This window comes from Harmonia axyridis, chromosome X (genome assembly GCF_914767665.1).
Source record: "Harmonia axyridis chromosome X, icHarAxyr1.1, whole genome shotgun sequence".
Lineage (NCBI taxonomy): Eukaryota > Metazoa > Arthropoda > Insecta > Coleoptera > Coccinellidae > Harmonia > Harmonia axyridis.
The window spans coordinates 14305033-14317815 of NC_059508.1; the positions used below are offsets into that span (position 1 = coordinate 14305033).

At 36.5% G+C, this 12783-nt stretch overlaps 1 protein-coding gene across 2 annotated transcripts in view; it reads right to left on the bottom strand.

Moving 5' to 3' along the window:
* Window positions 1–12783, bottom strand: part of LOC123685744 (atrial natriuretic peptide receptor 1-like) — a 71050-nt gene that overhangs the window by 9784 nt on the left and 48483 nt on the right. For both annotated transcript variants that reach the window (XM_045625600.1, XM_045625601.1), the window contains 3 exons: window positions 5866–6049; window positions 3146–3485; window positions 1855–2220 (listed from right to left, as the gene is read on the bottom strand). In XM_045625600.1, coding sequence (XP_045481556.1) covers window positions 1855–2220; window positions 3146–3485; window positions 5866–6049 — 890 coding nt within the window. The remainder of the gene's footprint in view (window positions 1–1854; window positions 2221–3145; window positions 3486–5865; window positions 6050–12783) is intronic.

Below are 12783 nucleotides of genomic sequence, written 5' to 3' on the forward strand. Positions count from 1 at the left end.
TACGCATCTTCTGGTACCAATGGGAAAAAAATGACGGTGCCATCGATACGCCAGGACAGACTTATTGAGAAACGTGGTATACAGGATGATTCAGCGGGATGGCCTATTAGACGTTTATGGAAAACTCATCATAATTTTGAGCTGAAAATTTGCTTATTGGGGTTTGAGGCAATGATCTTTCTCCCTAAAATATTTTCAGATCTCTACAACTTCCGGTCATACCGGATACAGACTATTACTTCCTTATTTCAAATGGCACACCCAGTATATTATTGCATCATTAGATAGCTTTTTTGACGAAAATTTTGGCAATGTGCTACTTTGGGTGAAAACTCAACGGTTCATGAGTTAATGGGGTTCTTTTGAAAAAAATTATAGCGATGAGGACTCAATTTTTTTCAATTTTTCGGCAAAAAAACCTTTTTTTCGAAAATTTTTTTTTTTCCTTTTCGATTCTGCAAATACGTAGTATTAGAGGACTGTTTGCGGTTTGGACTAAAAATGTACAGGGTGTTCATAAGACGATCATGAACTTGGACAACTCAAATTCATGGAAACATCGAATTTTAGTTTCTTTCTGTTTTCCGGAAATCGCAGACTCATTTAAAGTTCTTCCTCGATAACTCTCGAAGTATTCATATTAGGTATAGCGTTTGCTTAAGTAACCCCTACTATTTTTGTACGTAGAATCGACTGTAAAATAAAAACTATAGGTTCTAATTTGAAAATCTTGAGTTTTGATGAATTTGAGTTGTCCAAGTTCATGATCTTCTGATAAACACACTGTACATTTTTGCTCCAAACCGCAAACAGTCTTTCAATAATAGGTATTTGCAAAATAGAAAAAGATAAAATTTGTTTCGAAAAAAGGTTTTTCTGCCGAAAAATTCAAAAAAATGTGGGTTATCAACGCCACTTTTTTTATAAGAATCCCATTATCTCGAGAACCGTTGAGTTTTTACCCAAGTATGGCATGTTGCCGAAATAATCATCAAAAAAGTTATCTAATATACTGTATGTGCCATTTGAAATGAGGAAGTAGTCGTCTGTTTCCGGTATAACCGGAAGTTATAGAGATCTAAAAATATTTCAGGAAGAAAGATCATTGTCTCAAACCCCAATATACAAACTTTTAGCACAAAATTATGATTAGTTTTCCATAAACGTCTAATAGGCCATCCCGGTGGATCATTCTGTATCTGAAGTACCTGTTAGTGGAAAATCACTTGAGGTAGTCCAATATAACGTACAACTTCAAAGGTGGATCTACAGGGTAGCCACATTTTTAATGGGATTGTATTGGTAACTTTTAAACCATAATCACCTGAAAATCAACTTTGAATGACATTGTATGATATATCGTTGAATTCAGCGTTAAAAGTTATTTCGAAAAATGTCATAAAACATGCAGGTCCGTATTGAAAAAAGTGAGGTTGAGGGTGGCCCAGAGAGTACGAAACGTTGGATACGAAATCTGATTACGTCAAATTGAGGATAATTTACTGTCGAATAAAAAATTCCTGTAACATTTTTTGATAATATTTGAAATAAAGTGGGAAAAAAAGAAAAATCAAAATGACATAATTTACTTTTCTTATGATATCTCAATAACCGGCCTGATAATCTCGATTTGTTTGAACTGCTTGATAATGCTTCTATGCATGCAACTTTTTCTCCATTTGACCGACCTTCTAACTCTTATGGTTTAAAAGTTACCAATACAATCCCATTAAAAAAGTGGCCACCCTGTATATTAAAACAATCTATCCACAAAATCTCCAATTACCACAAGCGATTATCGGAACAGATCTCACCGAACAAATATTGAATATCGGTCAAAAAAAAATTGCCTACCTTCATTTCAACTTTCCCTCTGCAAACCAGATCGAAGCTGCCGAAATAATCCAGGATTGCTTTGGTCACGTGACTGACGTGAATTCTCGACGGCTCTCCAGTCGACTCCATTCGCGATGCTGTACAAACTGTATCACCAAAGAGGCAATACCTCGGCATCTTAAGCCCGACCACGCCGGCAGCACAAGGGCCGGAATGCAAACCGATCCTAAGTCTCAGTTCGTCGCTGGGACGATGCTTTATCTTGAACTTACGGACCTGTTCCAGCATTGCCAGCGACATTCTTGCGATTTCGCGCGCGTGATTATTGCCATTTCTCTCCGGTAAACCGGAAACGACCATGTAAGCATCCCCTATTGTCTCAACCTGAAACGGAATGGTCACTTCGCATCGGATAGTTTAGCTACTTCTTACGAATTGGATTCAGTATGACTTCGAGGAAAGGAATATTTTAACAAGGGGATTATCACGCCCTCTGGAGCCTAAAGGACCAACCACCTAAACAAGTACTTTGCAGGGGTAGAACTATTAGGGGCACTGCAGGGATATCGAAAACCGTTAGAGGAAAAAGGTGACGACACCATTAGAATCTTTATATTGGATTGAATTTCGTGAAGTTATCTCCAGAAACAAATGAGTTATGCAGAAAAAAAGAAAGTCTCGACTTTCAGTTTTTTCGAGATATTTCGGGAACCATTGGAGATATATCCGATCTGTTCACACTAACACACTTATCCCTAAATAACGCAACTTTTTTGTAATTCAAGCCATCCTGTATCTCTAACGGTTTTCGATATCCCTGTAGTGCCCCTCTAAATAGTTCTAACCCTGTATACTTCTGTATATACTTCGGATGTCCCAAAAGAGATGCCCACTGAAAGCATTTCAAGAACTACACGATTTTTCTTTTTTCGAGATATACAATGTAGATCAAATATATCTGATTCGTTCTGATTCGTTAGAGAAGTTAGTGATTCTCAAATTGGACACGCTCATTTTTCATAAAGGCTCTGTAACTTGAGACCAAATCATGATATATATGATCTGCTTTCTGATATCTTATTATTTCGAAAAAAGAGATCGGAGATCCTTGAAGATTTTTTCTCTGAGTCTTATAGTTCTCCACATACTTTCAGTGAGCATCGAATTTGGGACACCCTGTACTGTAGGTTGCTTTTGATGCTACTCAATATTTATTCTGATAGTTCATTTTATATTGAGGTAATTGTAAGAATAGCTAAACGTTTCTGTCATTCTATGAACAGATCAATAATAATAAAAAAACTCTCACCTTGTATACGTCGAAATTCCCGATAATCGAGTCAAAACAAGTATACAACTCGTTTAGAAACTCGACAAGCTCAAAAGGAGTGCTTTGTGCAGCAAGCATGGTAAATCCGACAATATCACTGAAGTAGATGGTGACACTGTCGAAATTCTCAGCCTGCACCTCGTGGCCACTTATTAGCTGTTGGGCGACACTCTTCGGCAACAGCTGATAGAGAACTTCCTCGCATCTGCGTTTCTCTTCCATGTAGTCCACGGTGCGCTCTTCAACGAGCACCTCCAAGTTGTTGGCGTATTGTTCCATACGCTGAAGCAGATTGTTCACAAAATTGCCATCGCAATCCCTGAAACAGGTTTGTAGAGGCTCATCGAATGCTCTCAAATACCTATGTTGAGGCCACTTTTAATGAAAGAACGTGCCGAGAGTGGTTTCAACGTTTCAAAAACAGTATTTGGTGGGACCAGCTCGGCTCAGTGTATTATGAGATGTTAAAACCAACAATCAAGGGCAGATCGTTTTCGAACGCAATTAATGCATTTGAGCCGAGCATTGAAAGACAAACGGCCGCAATACAACGTGAAACATGGAAAATTGATTTTATAGCATGACAATGCTCGTTCCCATGTTGCGAAAGTGATCAAGACATACTTAGAAACGTCGAAATGGAAGTCCTACCCCACAGCCGTATTCTGCAGACGTTGCTTCCTAGGACTATCAGTTGATTCGATCATTGGCACACGGCCTGGCTGACCAGCACTTCCGGACTTATGAAGAAGTAACAAATTGGATCGATTCTTGGATTGCTTCAAAAGATGACCAGTTTTTTCAACGCGGGATTCGTACGCTGCCCGAAATATGGGAGAAAGTAGTGGCCAGCGATGGACAATAATTTGAATCATTGATGTATAACCAGTTCGTTACAATAAAGCCTCGCCTATGTATCATTCAAATTTGTGCAGTTGTAGGAAAAGTATTATGTACAACATATGGAGAAAGTCCTTTTACTCACTTTCGCCAGAGGTTGCACAATATACTATGCCTTGTGTTCAATTACAATTCAATACAAAAACTTGTGGAAAATCATATACAAAGCGAGTATATTTGAGGCAATTGAGCTGTAAAAACTGGAATCATTCATGACACAGAAGTCCCGGAAAGCGCGACAGAAAGAGAAATAATCTGTGACAAAAAGAACGGTGAGATAATAGCAGCAGCTTGGAGAGCTTTACAGTTGTCTTTTTATATTTTGAAACTGCTCCGCCAAGCATTAAATGAATGTTAGAATTTTATATCAAGTATTTGAAGAGGCATCATCGCATTTAGCCAAAACTAAATCCAACAGAAAAAGTGGATTGAAATAATTCCCCAATTGGAAGAGACGATGATATGATGAAAAGGAAAACATCTTAGTCTGTGACATATTTTTTCTGTAGGAAAAATATTCGCTGATTCAGTTTACTGAAATAAACGAATACATCTACCGAATTTATCATTCTCAGAAAGCAGATGCACCTGGCAAAAGTTTATTAAATCAGAGGGATAACGAAAACTTTATATCGGAATGGGAATATTCTGGACTTCCCCTAGAACTCTAACAGAATCTGATTTACGAACTTTCATCTCTGGTGGACCATATCTTGAAAGATTCCTTGTATGAAAATAGATTTAGAACTCTTGATATGCCTATAGACATGTGCAAAATGAATTGGTGTTTGTATTCACACCACAAGCTGAACTTCTTTCGAAGTTATTCACAAACTTTCGTACGCGAATCAGAACTTGCTATCTTCTGATAAGTTGCTTGTTTTCTTACAGGATAAAAACATAATGTCAAAATCTTTTCTACGTCAACATTTAATCCACGCAGTGTCTTGAAGAAAGATGAATTATCAATAGCTTACTGCGATTATTAGGTCAATTGAAAAGTCCCCGGTCTGATAAACAGATGGCGGTGCTAGTATTGAATCAATATGATTTTTAGTTAGTACCAACCTTCAAACGATACGTGTCAAAACTTGAAAGCAGTCCGACCATTAGTTTGTGAGATATTGCGTTGTGTGTGTAGCTACTTTTGTTATTTGAAAAAAGATGGAAAAAAAAGAATTTCATGTTGATAAAATATTGCTTTTTGAAGGGAAAAAATACAGTCGAAGCAAAATCTTGGCTTGATGAAGAGTTTCCGGGGTCAATGAAAACAATGGCAAAATTGCATCAATTAGGCTTCGAATTGCTTCTGCATCCACCGTATTCGCCAGGTCTGGCTCCCAGCGATTTTTTCCTGTTCTCAGACCTCAAAAGAATGCTCGCTTGAAAGAAATTCAGCGCCAATGAAGATGTAATCGCCGAAACTGAGGCCTATTTTGAAGCGAAAGACACATCGTACCACAAAAATGGTGTCGAAAAGTTGGAAGATCGCTATAATCGCTGTATCGCCCTCGAATGCAACTATGTTGAATAATAAAATCGAATTTTGCCAAAAAAATCTGTTTTACTATGGTAGACCGGAGACTTTTCAATTGGCCTATTATTTCATTGAAATAAGGCCTCTTAGAATTTTCTTATAAGGTGTTTTTATAAGTAAAAATGAAATATCATTCGAGAAGATTATCCAACAGTTTCAAAAGCATCCTAGAAAAGCTAACAAGGCAGAACGTAGACGATATAAATTCTTCGAGTAAATTTCCAAGAGAACACTGTGCACGTACAGATATTTATTTACTCACTTGTTCATCGTTTTCAGTCTATTCTTGATATTAGTGAAGTTTGGTCTGTCTCCGGGGTCTTCATTCCAGCATTTTCTCATTAGCTGGGCAACTTCATCATCACACGTGGCGCCCTCTAGAGAAGGTCTTAACTGTTCGCCGTTATTGTTGCTGCTTGAACCGTTACGTACATTCTCGACGACCTCTGAAAATGAAAACACCTGTTGCACTCTCCATGGCACATTGAACTAGGAGTAATTTGCTGCATTCTACATTTTTCAGTTTTCTATTTGCTGAAAACGTTCTTTTAAATATTATATCTTCATTGAATTATTGATTTTCAATTCACATAATCATTCCTTGTGAAATAGCAAGTTAAAATGGAATTCAAGACCGCCTCAATTCAATTTCACAGTCAGTGAGGTCACTTGTTGATATAAGGTGTAGTAAAAACCATTATTTTTACAATAGATGGCTTTGGTATCTGCACTTCGCGTTGTATGAGTCCGATCGGGTTGCACTATATGGCGTTAAAAAGATGATATTTCGTACTACAAAAACTTCTGTGACAGTTTTGTGATTGGTCCACTCAGTTCAATTCGAGCGCGTGTCAAGGATGGACATTAGAAAGAGAAAATGCGTTATATTTTAGAGTCCTTCGACAAAGAATAAAATGCAAGTCAGGCAGATGTAAATGTAGATAGAGTTTATGGTTCAGATACTGTAGTAGCTAATATCTAATTCCGTTAATTTCGATGTCAAAAATGCACTGGAAGGCCAATTTTCGAAAATTTCGATAAAATCCTGGACATTGTCAAGTTTAACCGTCATGTAACCAGTGTTTGATTGCTCAAGAGCTAAAGATTGGACAAAAAAACCGTTTGAAACTATTTTCTCAAGGCTGGTCTCAACAATAAGCTCGATGTGTGACTACCACACGAGTAAACGCAAAAAAACCTCATTCACCGAATTTCCATCTGCGAATCGCTACTGAATCGCAACAAAATCGAAGCAATTAGTGACTGTTGATGAAAAGTGGTTCAATTACGACAACGTCAAGTGAAAACGGTCGTGGTCGAAACGCAGTAAGCCGGCGGAAACGGTGGCCAATTCAGGAAGACTTTGCTGTGTGTTTGGTGGGATTGTCAGGCAATTATCTACTTTGAGCTGCTTCCCTACGGCACAACTGTTAACTCGGAAAATTAACTGTCTCAACCAATAGGAACGCGGGCTTCTATGATAGAGGGCTAATTATATCACCTTCAAAATGGCAACAAGTCGTAGAACAAAACGACGCAAATTTGTCGACCTAAATCGTATCATTAGAACTATGGTTTAATTAAGGCCTTGTTTTTCATACAAAAATAATGGATTTCTTTTCATTACACCTTATATAAACGATAATGTTGAAAATGCCACATGTGTTTACTTCATACTGACGTCATCGCAGGTTCGTCCAATCAAGTGCTTATTTACATATTTATTAACAATATATGAATGAAAATTGGACATACAAATTTCTAATTCGATTATTCTAAAGAGGCAATATGGAATGAATTTGATACTGACGTCATCGCAAGTTCGTCCAATCAACTGCTTATGTATTGAATTATTCGAATTTTAAGTAGGTTCTTATTTGCATATTTATTAACAATATACGAATGAAAATTGGACATACAAAATGTCTAATTCGATTATTCCAAATAGGCAATATCCAATGAATTTCATACTGACGTCATCGCATGTTCGTCCAATCAAGTCCTTATAGTATTGAATTATTCGAATTTTGAGTGCTTATTTGCATATTTATTAACAATATGTGAATGAAAATTGGCCATACAAAATATCTAATTCGAGTATTCCAAAGAGGCCATATCCAATGATTTTGATACTGACGTCATCGCAAGTTCGTCCAATCGAGTCCTTATCGTACTGAATTATTCGAATTTTGAGTGCTTATTTGCATATTTATTAACAATATATGAATGAAAATTGGCCGTACAAAATTTCTAATTCGAATTTTCTAAAGAGGCAATATCGAATGCATTTGATACTGACGTCATCGCAAGTTCGTCCAATCAAGTGCTTACATTGAATTATTCGAATTTTAAGTGCTTATTTGCATATTTATTAACAATATATGAATGAAAATTGGACATATAAAATTCCTTGGAGACCATTGGCCAAAAATTAACGATAAAATTCAAACGGATATGTATATTTCGTATTCGATTATTCCGGGTTTTGCGTTGATTTGATTTGAAATGCATCGTGTTCTCGAATTCAAATGAATTATTTCGGGATTTGAGTGATAATTTGTGGAATGCAATCAATAATGTCAATAATGCCCAATAATATAGTGGAGAAATTCTAGCCTGAATAATATTTGCCATGTATCGACGTGTCATAAGCTGCTGTTCGAACGAAGTAACGTGATACCTACCCAGTTTTATATTTGGGAATCGTTCAAAACCGACTATTTTCCCTAGAGCATATCCAGTCACAAATTGAATTGAAAATCAATTTAAAAATTATGACATATCCATCAACAATGGGGAAAAATGCTTTCATATTCCAATCGGAATGCATAACAAAATGAAAACTTGATGAATGCTTGATGAAATAATATTATTATAACACATCTATATGAATTTTTTAATTAAAGGTTGAAGCGCAGTTTTCGATCAATAAAGCCATATATTATTAAGGAATAATTGTATTGTAGATTTGTACTTAGTTACTTCCGCACTATATAAAAATTCAATAATACAAATGAGATTTCAACGCTGTCAAACACAATTGATTATCTACTCATATATAAAAAGTTTTTCCAACAGAAGTGCTTTCATCACATGACAGTGAGTGCCATCAAAATTTAATTATTTTATTCTTTCGTTAGCATTGTTTGGAAGCTTTCTACACAAAAATATTGAACCAGTGATATACTAGGTATGAATTTTTCTTACCCATGCAGTATTTATCATCAATTTTCAAGATGCACAAACAAGGGCTTTACAAATTTCATTGAGTATACCTTATGATGGAATTCTCTGATTTTACTAACTTGAATCATTTTATTCAAACAATTTTATTTCGAAAATAATGGTTCTGTGCGGAATACGTATCGCACACTACGTCCATTAGCGATGAAGCGCACTTCTGGTTGAATGGCAACGTCAACAAACAAAACTGCCGCATTTGGAGTGAAGCTAATCCTCAAGTGTATGTCGAAACACCGTTACATCAAGAAAAACTGACTGTTTGGTGCGCTTTATGGGCTGGTGGAATCATTGGTCCGTACTTCTTCAAAAACGATGATGGCCAGAACGTTACAGTCAATGGTGATCGGTATAGAGCCATGATTACTAACTTTTTCATTCCTGAATTGAACAACCATGATGTCCAGGAGCTGTGGTTCCAACAAGACGGCGCAACATGTCACACAGCTCGTGCCACGAACGATTTATCGAAAGACACGTTTGGTGACCGCCTAATTTCACGTTTTGGACCTGTAAATTGGCCTCCAAGCCTTGTGATTTAACACCGCTAGACTACTTTTTGTGGGGCTATGTAAAGTCATTGGTCTATGCGGATAAGCCACAAACCCTTGACCATTTGGAAGACAACATTCGCCGTGTTATTGCCGATATACGGCCACAAATGTTGGAAAAAGTCATCGAAAACTGGACGTCCAGATTGGACAACATCCGTGCCAGCCGTGGCGGTCATATGCCAGAAATCATATTTAAAATGTAATGCCACAAGATTATCTTGTGGATAAATAAAATTCATGTCAATCGAATTATCCATCGTTGTTTCATTGCAATTTAAAGTTCTATAGCTCTAAAAAAAACACCCTTTATTATGATTACTAAGAAAGGAAATTTGAAATCATACATTTTGAACACAAAGAAAGACCAGGAAGTTTTGAGTTAAGATTTCATGAATGAGAATTCGAACAAGAATTGATTTGTATATTGTAACTGAATAGTAGCTACTGAAAAAATTAAAATGAAGCCAATGTGTAAACGTTGTACAATCGTTGAATAAGATAAAAAAGCCCCACATGTCACAACTATATTCGTCAATACTCTAACGAGAAAGTAATTCTCCCATTAAATATATTATACAGCACCAACTCCCAATGTACCTATATCCTATGTTGAATACAGTGTAATGGTCCACATTTACAAGCCTATAAAAACTACAAATCACTATTCACAGCCATTTCGGCGCCTAGGATGTTCTCTATACCGCAAATACTCAACGCCATCTCTCATTTCATCCACCCTGCATGTTCATTTGAGGAATTAGCTCCTCTACTACGTCGACACCAGATTTTCACCAATTTCCCGAACGTCCAACTCGCATTGAATAACCAATTCAGTTCGATCAAATCATTCGTCACTAGAAGCGATGTGCAATTAAACGAAGCATCAGATTCCTTCCATCAAACAATGTTTTATTCAGAAGAAGATTCGCAAATGGAGAATTGATATGAATGGGTCCGAGAATTTATTCGCATTAGTTCTTCAAAGGAATTTCGTCTTTTTTCGTGCATTCGATACAAGGTAATCAGTACTCAAATCAATTGCAGCGATAATCGCTGTACTGAAGTTGTAGTCCATACTCTAATCCACGTAATCTTTATAAGCGTTGAGCGTTTCGGAAAAGATGTTCTAAAGGGTGTTTTTTTTAGAGCTATACAACTTTGAATTGCAATAAAACAACGATGGATTATTCGATTGACATGATCCATTATCCGCAAGATAATCTTGTGGCATTACATCCAATCTGGACGTCCAATTTTCGATTACTTTTTCCAACATTTGTGGCCGTATATCGGCAATAACACGACGAATGTTGTCTTCCAAATAGTCAAGGGTTTGTGGATTATCCGCATAGACCAATGACTTTATATAGCCCCACAGAAAGTAGTCTAGCGGTGTTAAATCACAAGATCTTGGAGGCCAATTCACAGGTCCAAAACGTGGAATTAGGCGGTCACCAAACGTGTCGGTCAATAAATCGATTGTGGCACGAGCTGTGTGACATGTTGCGCCGTCTTGTTGGAACCACAGCTCCTGGACATCATGGTTGTTCAATTCAGGAATGAAAAAGTTTGTAATCATGGCTCTATACCGATTACCATTGACTGTAACGTTCTGGCCATCATCGTTTTTGAGGAAGTACGGACCAATGATTCCACCAGCCCATAAAGCGCACCAAGGTCTAGGCCACTCTGTCGATCTATGTTAGAAAGTTTTGTAACTGTCGCCTGTATTGTTTCAATGTGAAACCAGAAATGAGTGGTATTTTCCCAACAAAAACCTCATTATAATTTAAAACAGGTGAACGTGTGGGTGGACTAAATGAAATTCAATATTGTGGATCATTTCTGATAATGAAATACCACTTCACAAAAAAAGACAAAAATTATAAGAGGATAATCTGAGGTTCTCAGCCTGAAAAGATTCAATCAAAGAGATGTTTCATCCTCATTATAATCAAAGAGAACTTATCTTTTCCAGGACAGAAGATTATTATCAGGGTAATCCTATTGTAGGTAAAAGAACAGAAAATTCGTTAGGTAAAGACGCTTTATATTTATTATTAATTATGGTGAAGAATGCAACCGAATCTCTTCAGCAAGTCATTATTATATTTACACTCCAATCTGTGATTTAAGTAATATCGAACTATAATTTAAAATTCATTTAAGATATCAGAAAAATTGGAGACTGCTCCTCTCCTTCATTCTAGTTGAATATTCAAGTCATGTAATTTCGCTTAATAACATCTCCTGCATACTTATATTTCTTCACTTCGCACTAAAGCTTCAAATACTTCAGTTAATGCCGTCACGTATGGAGCCACATTCCAAGACTGTATATTGTTCCAAACGAAGTATGTCTCTGGGGCTGATAACACGAATCCTACATTCATTTCAAAATCACATCCTAATCAGATTTGGGAACTTTAGATATAATCACAAATAATATCATTTTAGAAGATTACTTTTTTCGTTTTTCAAAATGACAAAATTATAAATCTTACTGTGAGCAATTTCTTCGATCACTACGTGAAAAACAAAATTGTTTGTATCTGTACAAGTTCTTTTAGACAACCATCGGCTTTATTTTCAAGCGTTTTATCGCAGAAACGGATTTCACTCAAGTAACTGGATGCAACCAACGGGATAATCCTCTTCTGCGAAAATCCTTAAATTGATATGATAAAAAATTCACTTCGTATGTGGAATTAGAATTTTCTTTGGGGAATATCTTTAGACCCTTTGATGAATTCAAATAGGTTTCGAACAGAAACATCGTTGTGCTTCTCCGAAATGGAAATTCGTATAAGAGGCTCAAAAGAAAACTATGACCCATATACGTTCCTCACAATACAAAAAAAATGGGGCATCGAAAAATCGATGGGAAATTCCCACGTTATCGGGGAAAATAAAATTTACATGAATATCATATCGGAAAGTAACGAAAGAAAGGTGTGAGGATAATTCTAAAATGTAATAGATGAAAAGATCTGAATACTGATTTAAATGTTGAAAGTATTGAGATTGATTAGAGCTAACACTTTTCGTGAATAGCATTCAAAATATTTGATCTGATCTACGAATTGAAGAACAAAATGTTACCGGGATACTGGCTTGAAGATATAAAATTCGAAAATTATTAGGCCAATTGAAAAGTCCCCGGTCTGATGCACAGATGGCGGTGCTAGTATCAAATCCATATGATTTTTAGTTAGTACCAACCCTCAAACGATACGTGTCAAAATTTGACAGCATTCCGACCATTATTTTGTGACATATTGCGTTGTGAGTGTAGCTACTTTTGTTATTTGAAAAAAAAGAATTTCGTGAGCTGAAAAAATATTACTTTTTGAATACAAGAAGAGTTTCCGGGGTCTGCACCAGGG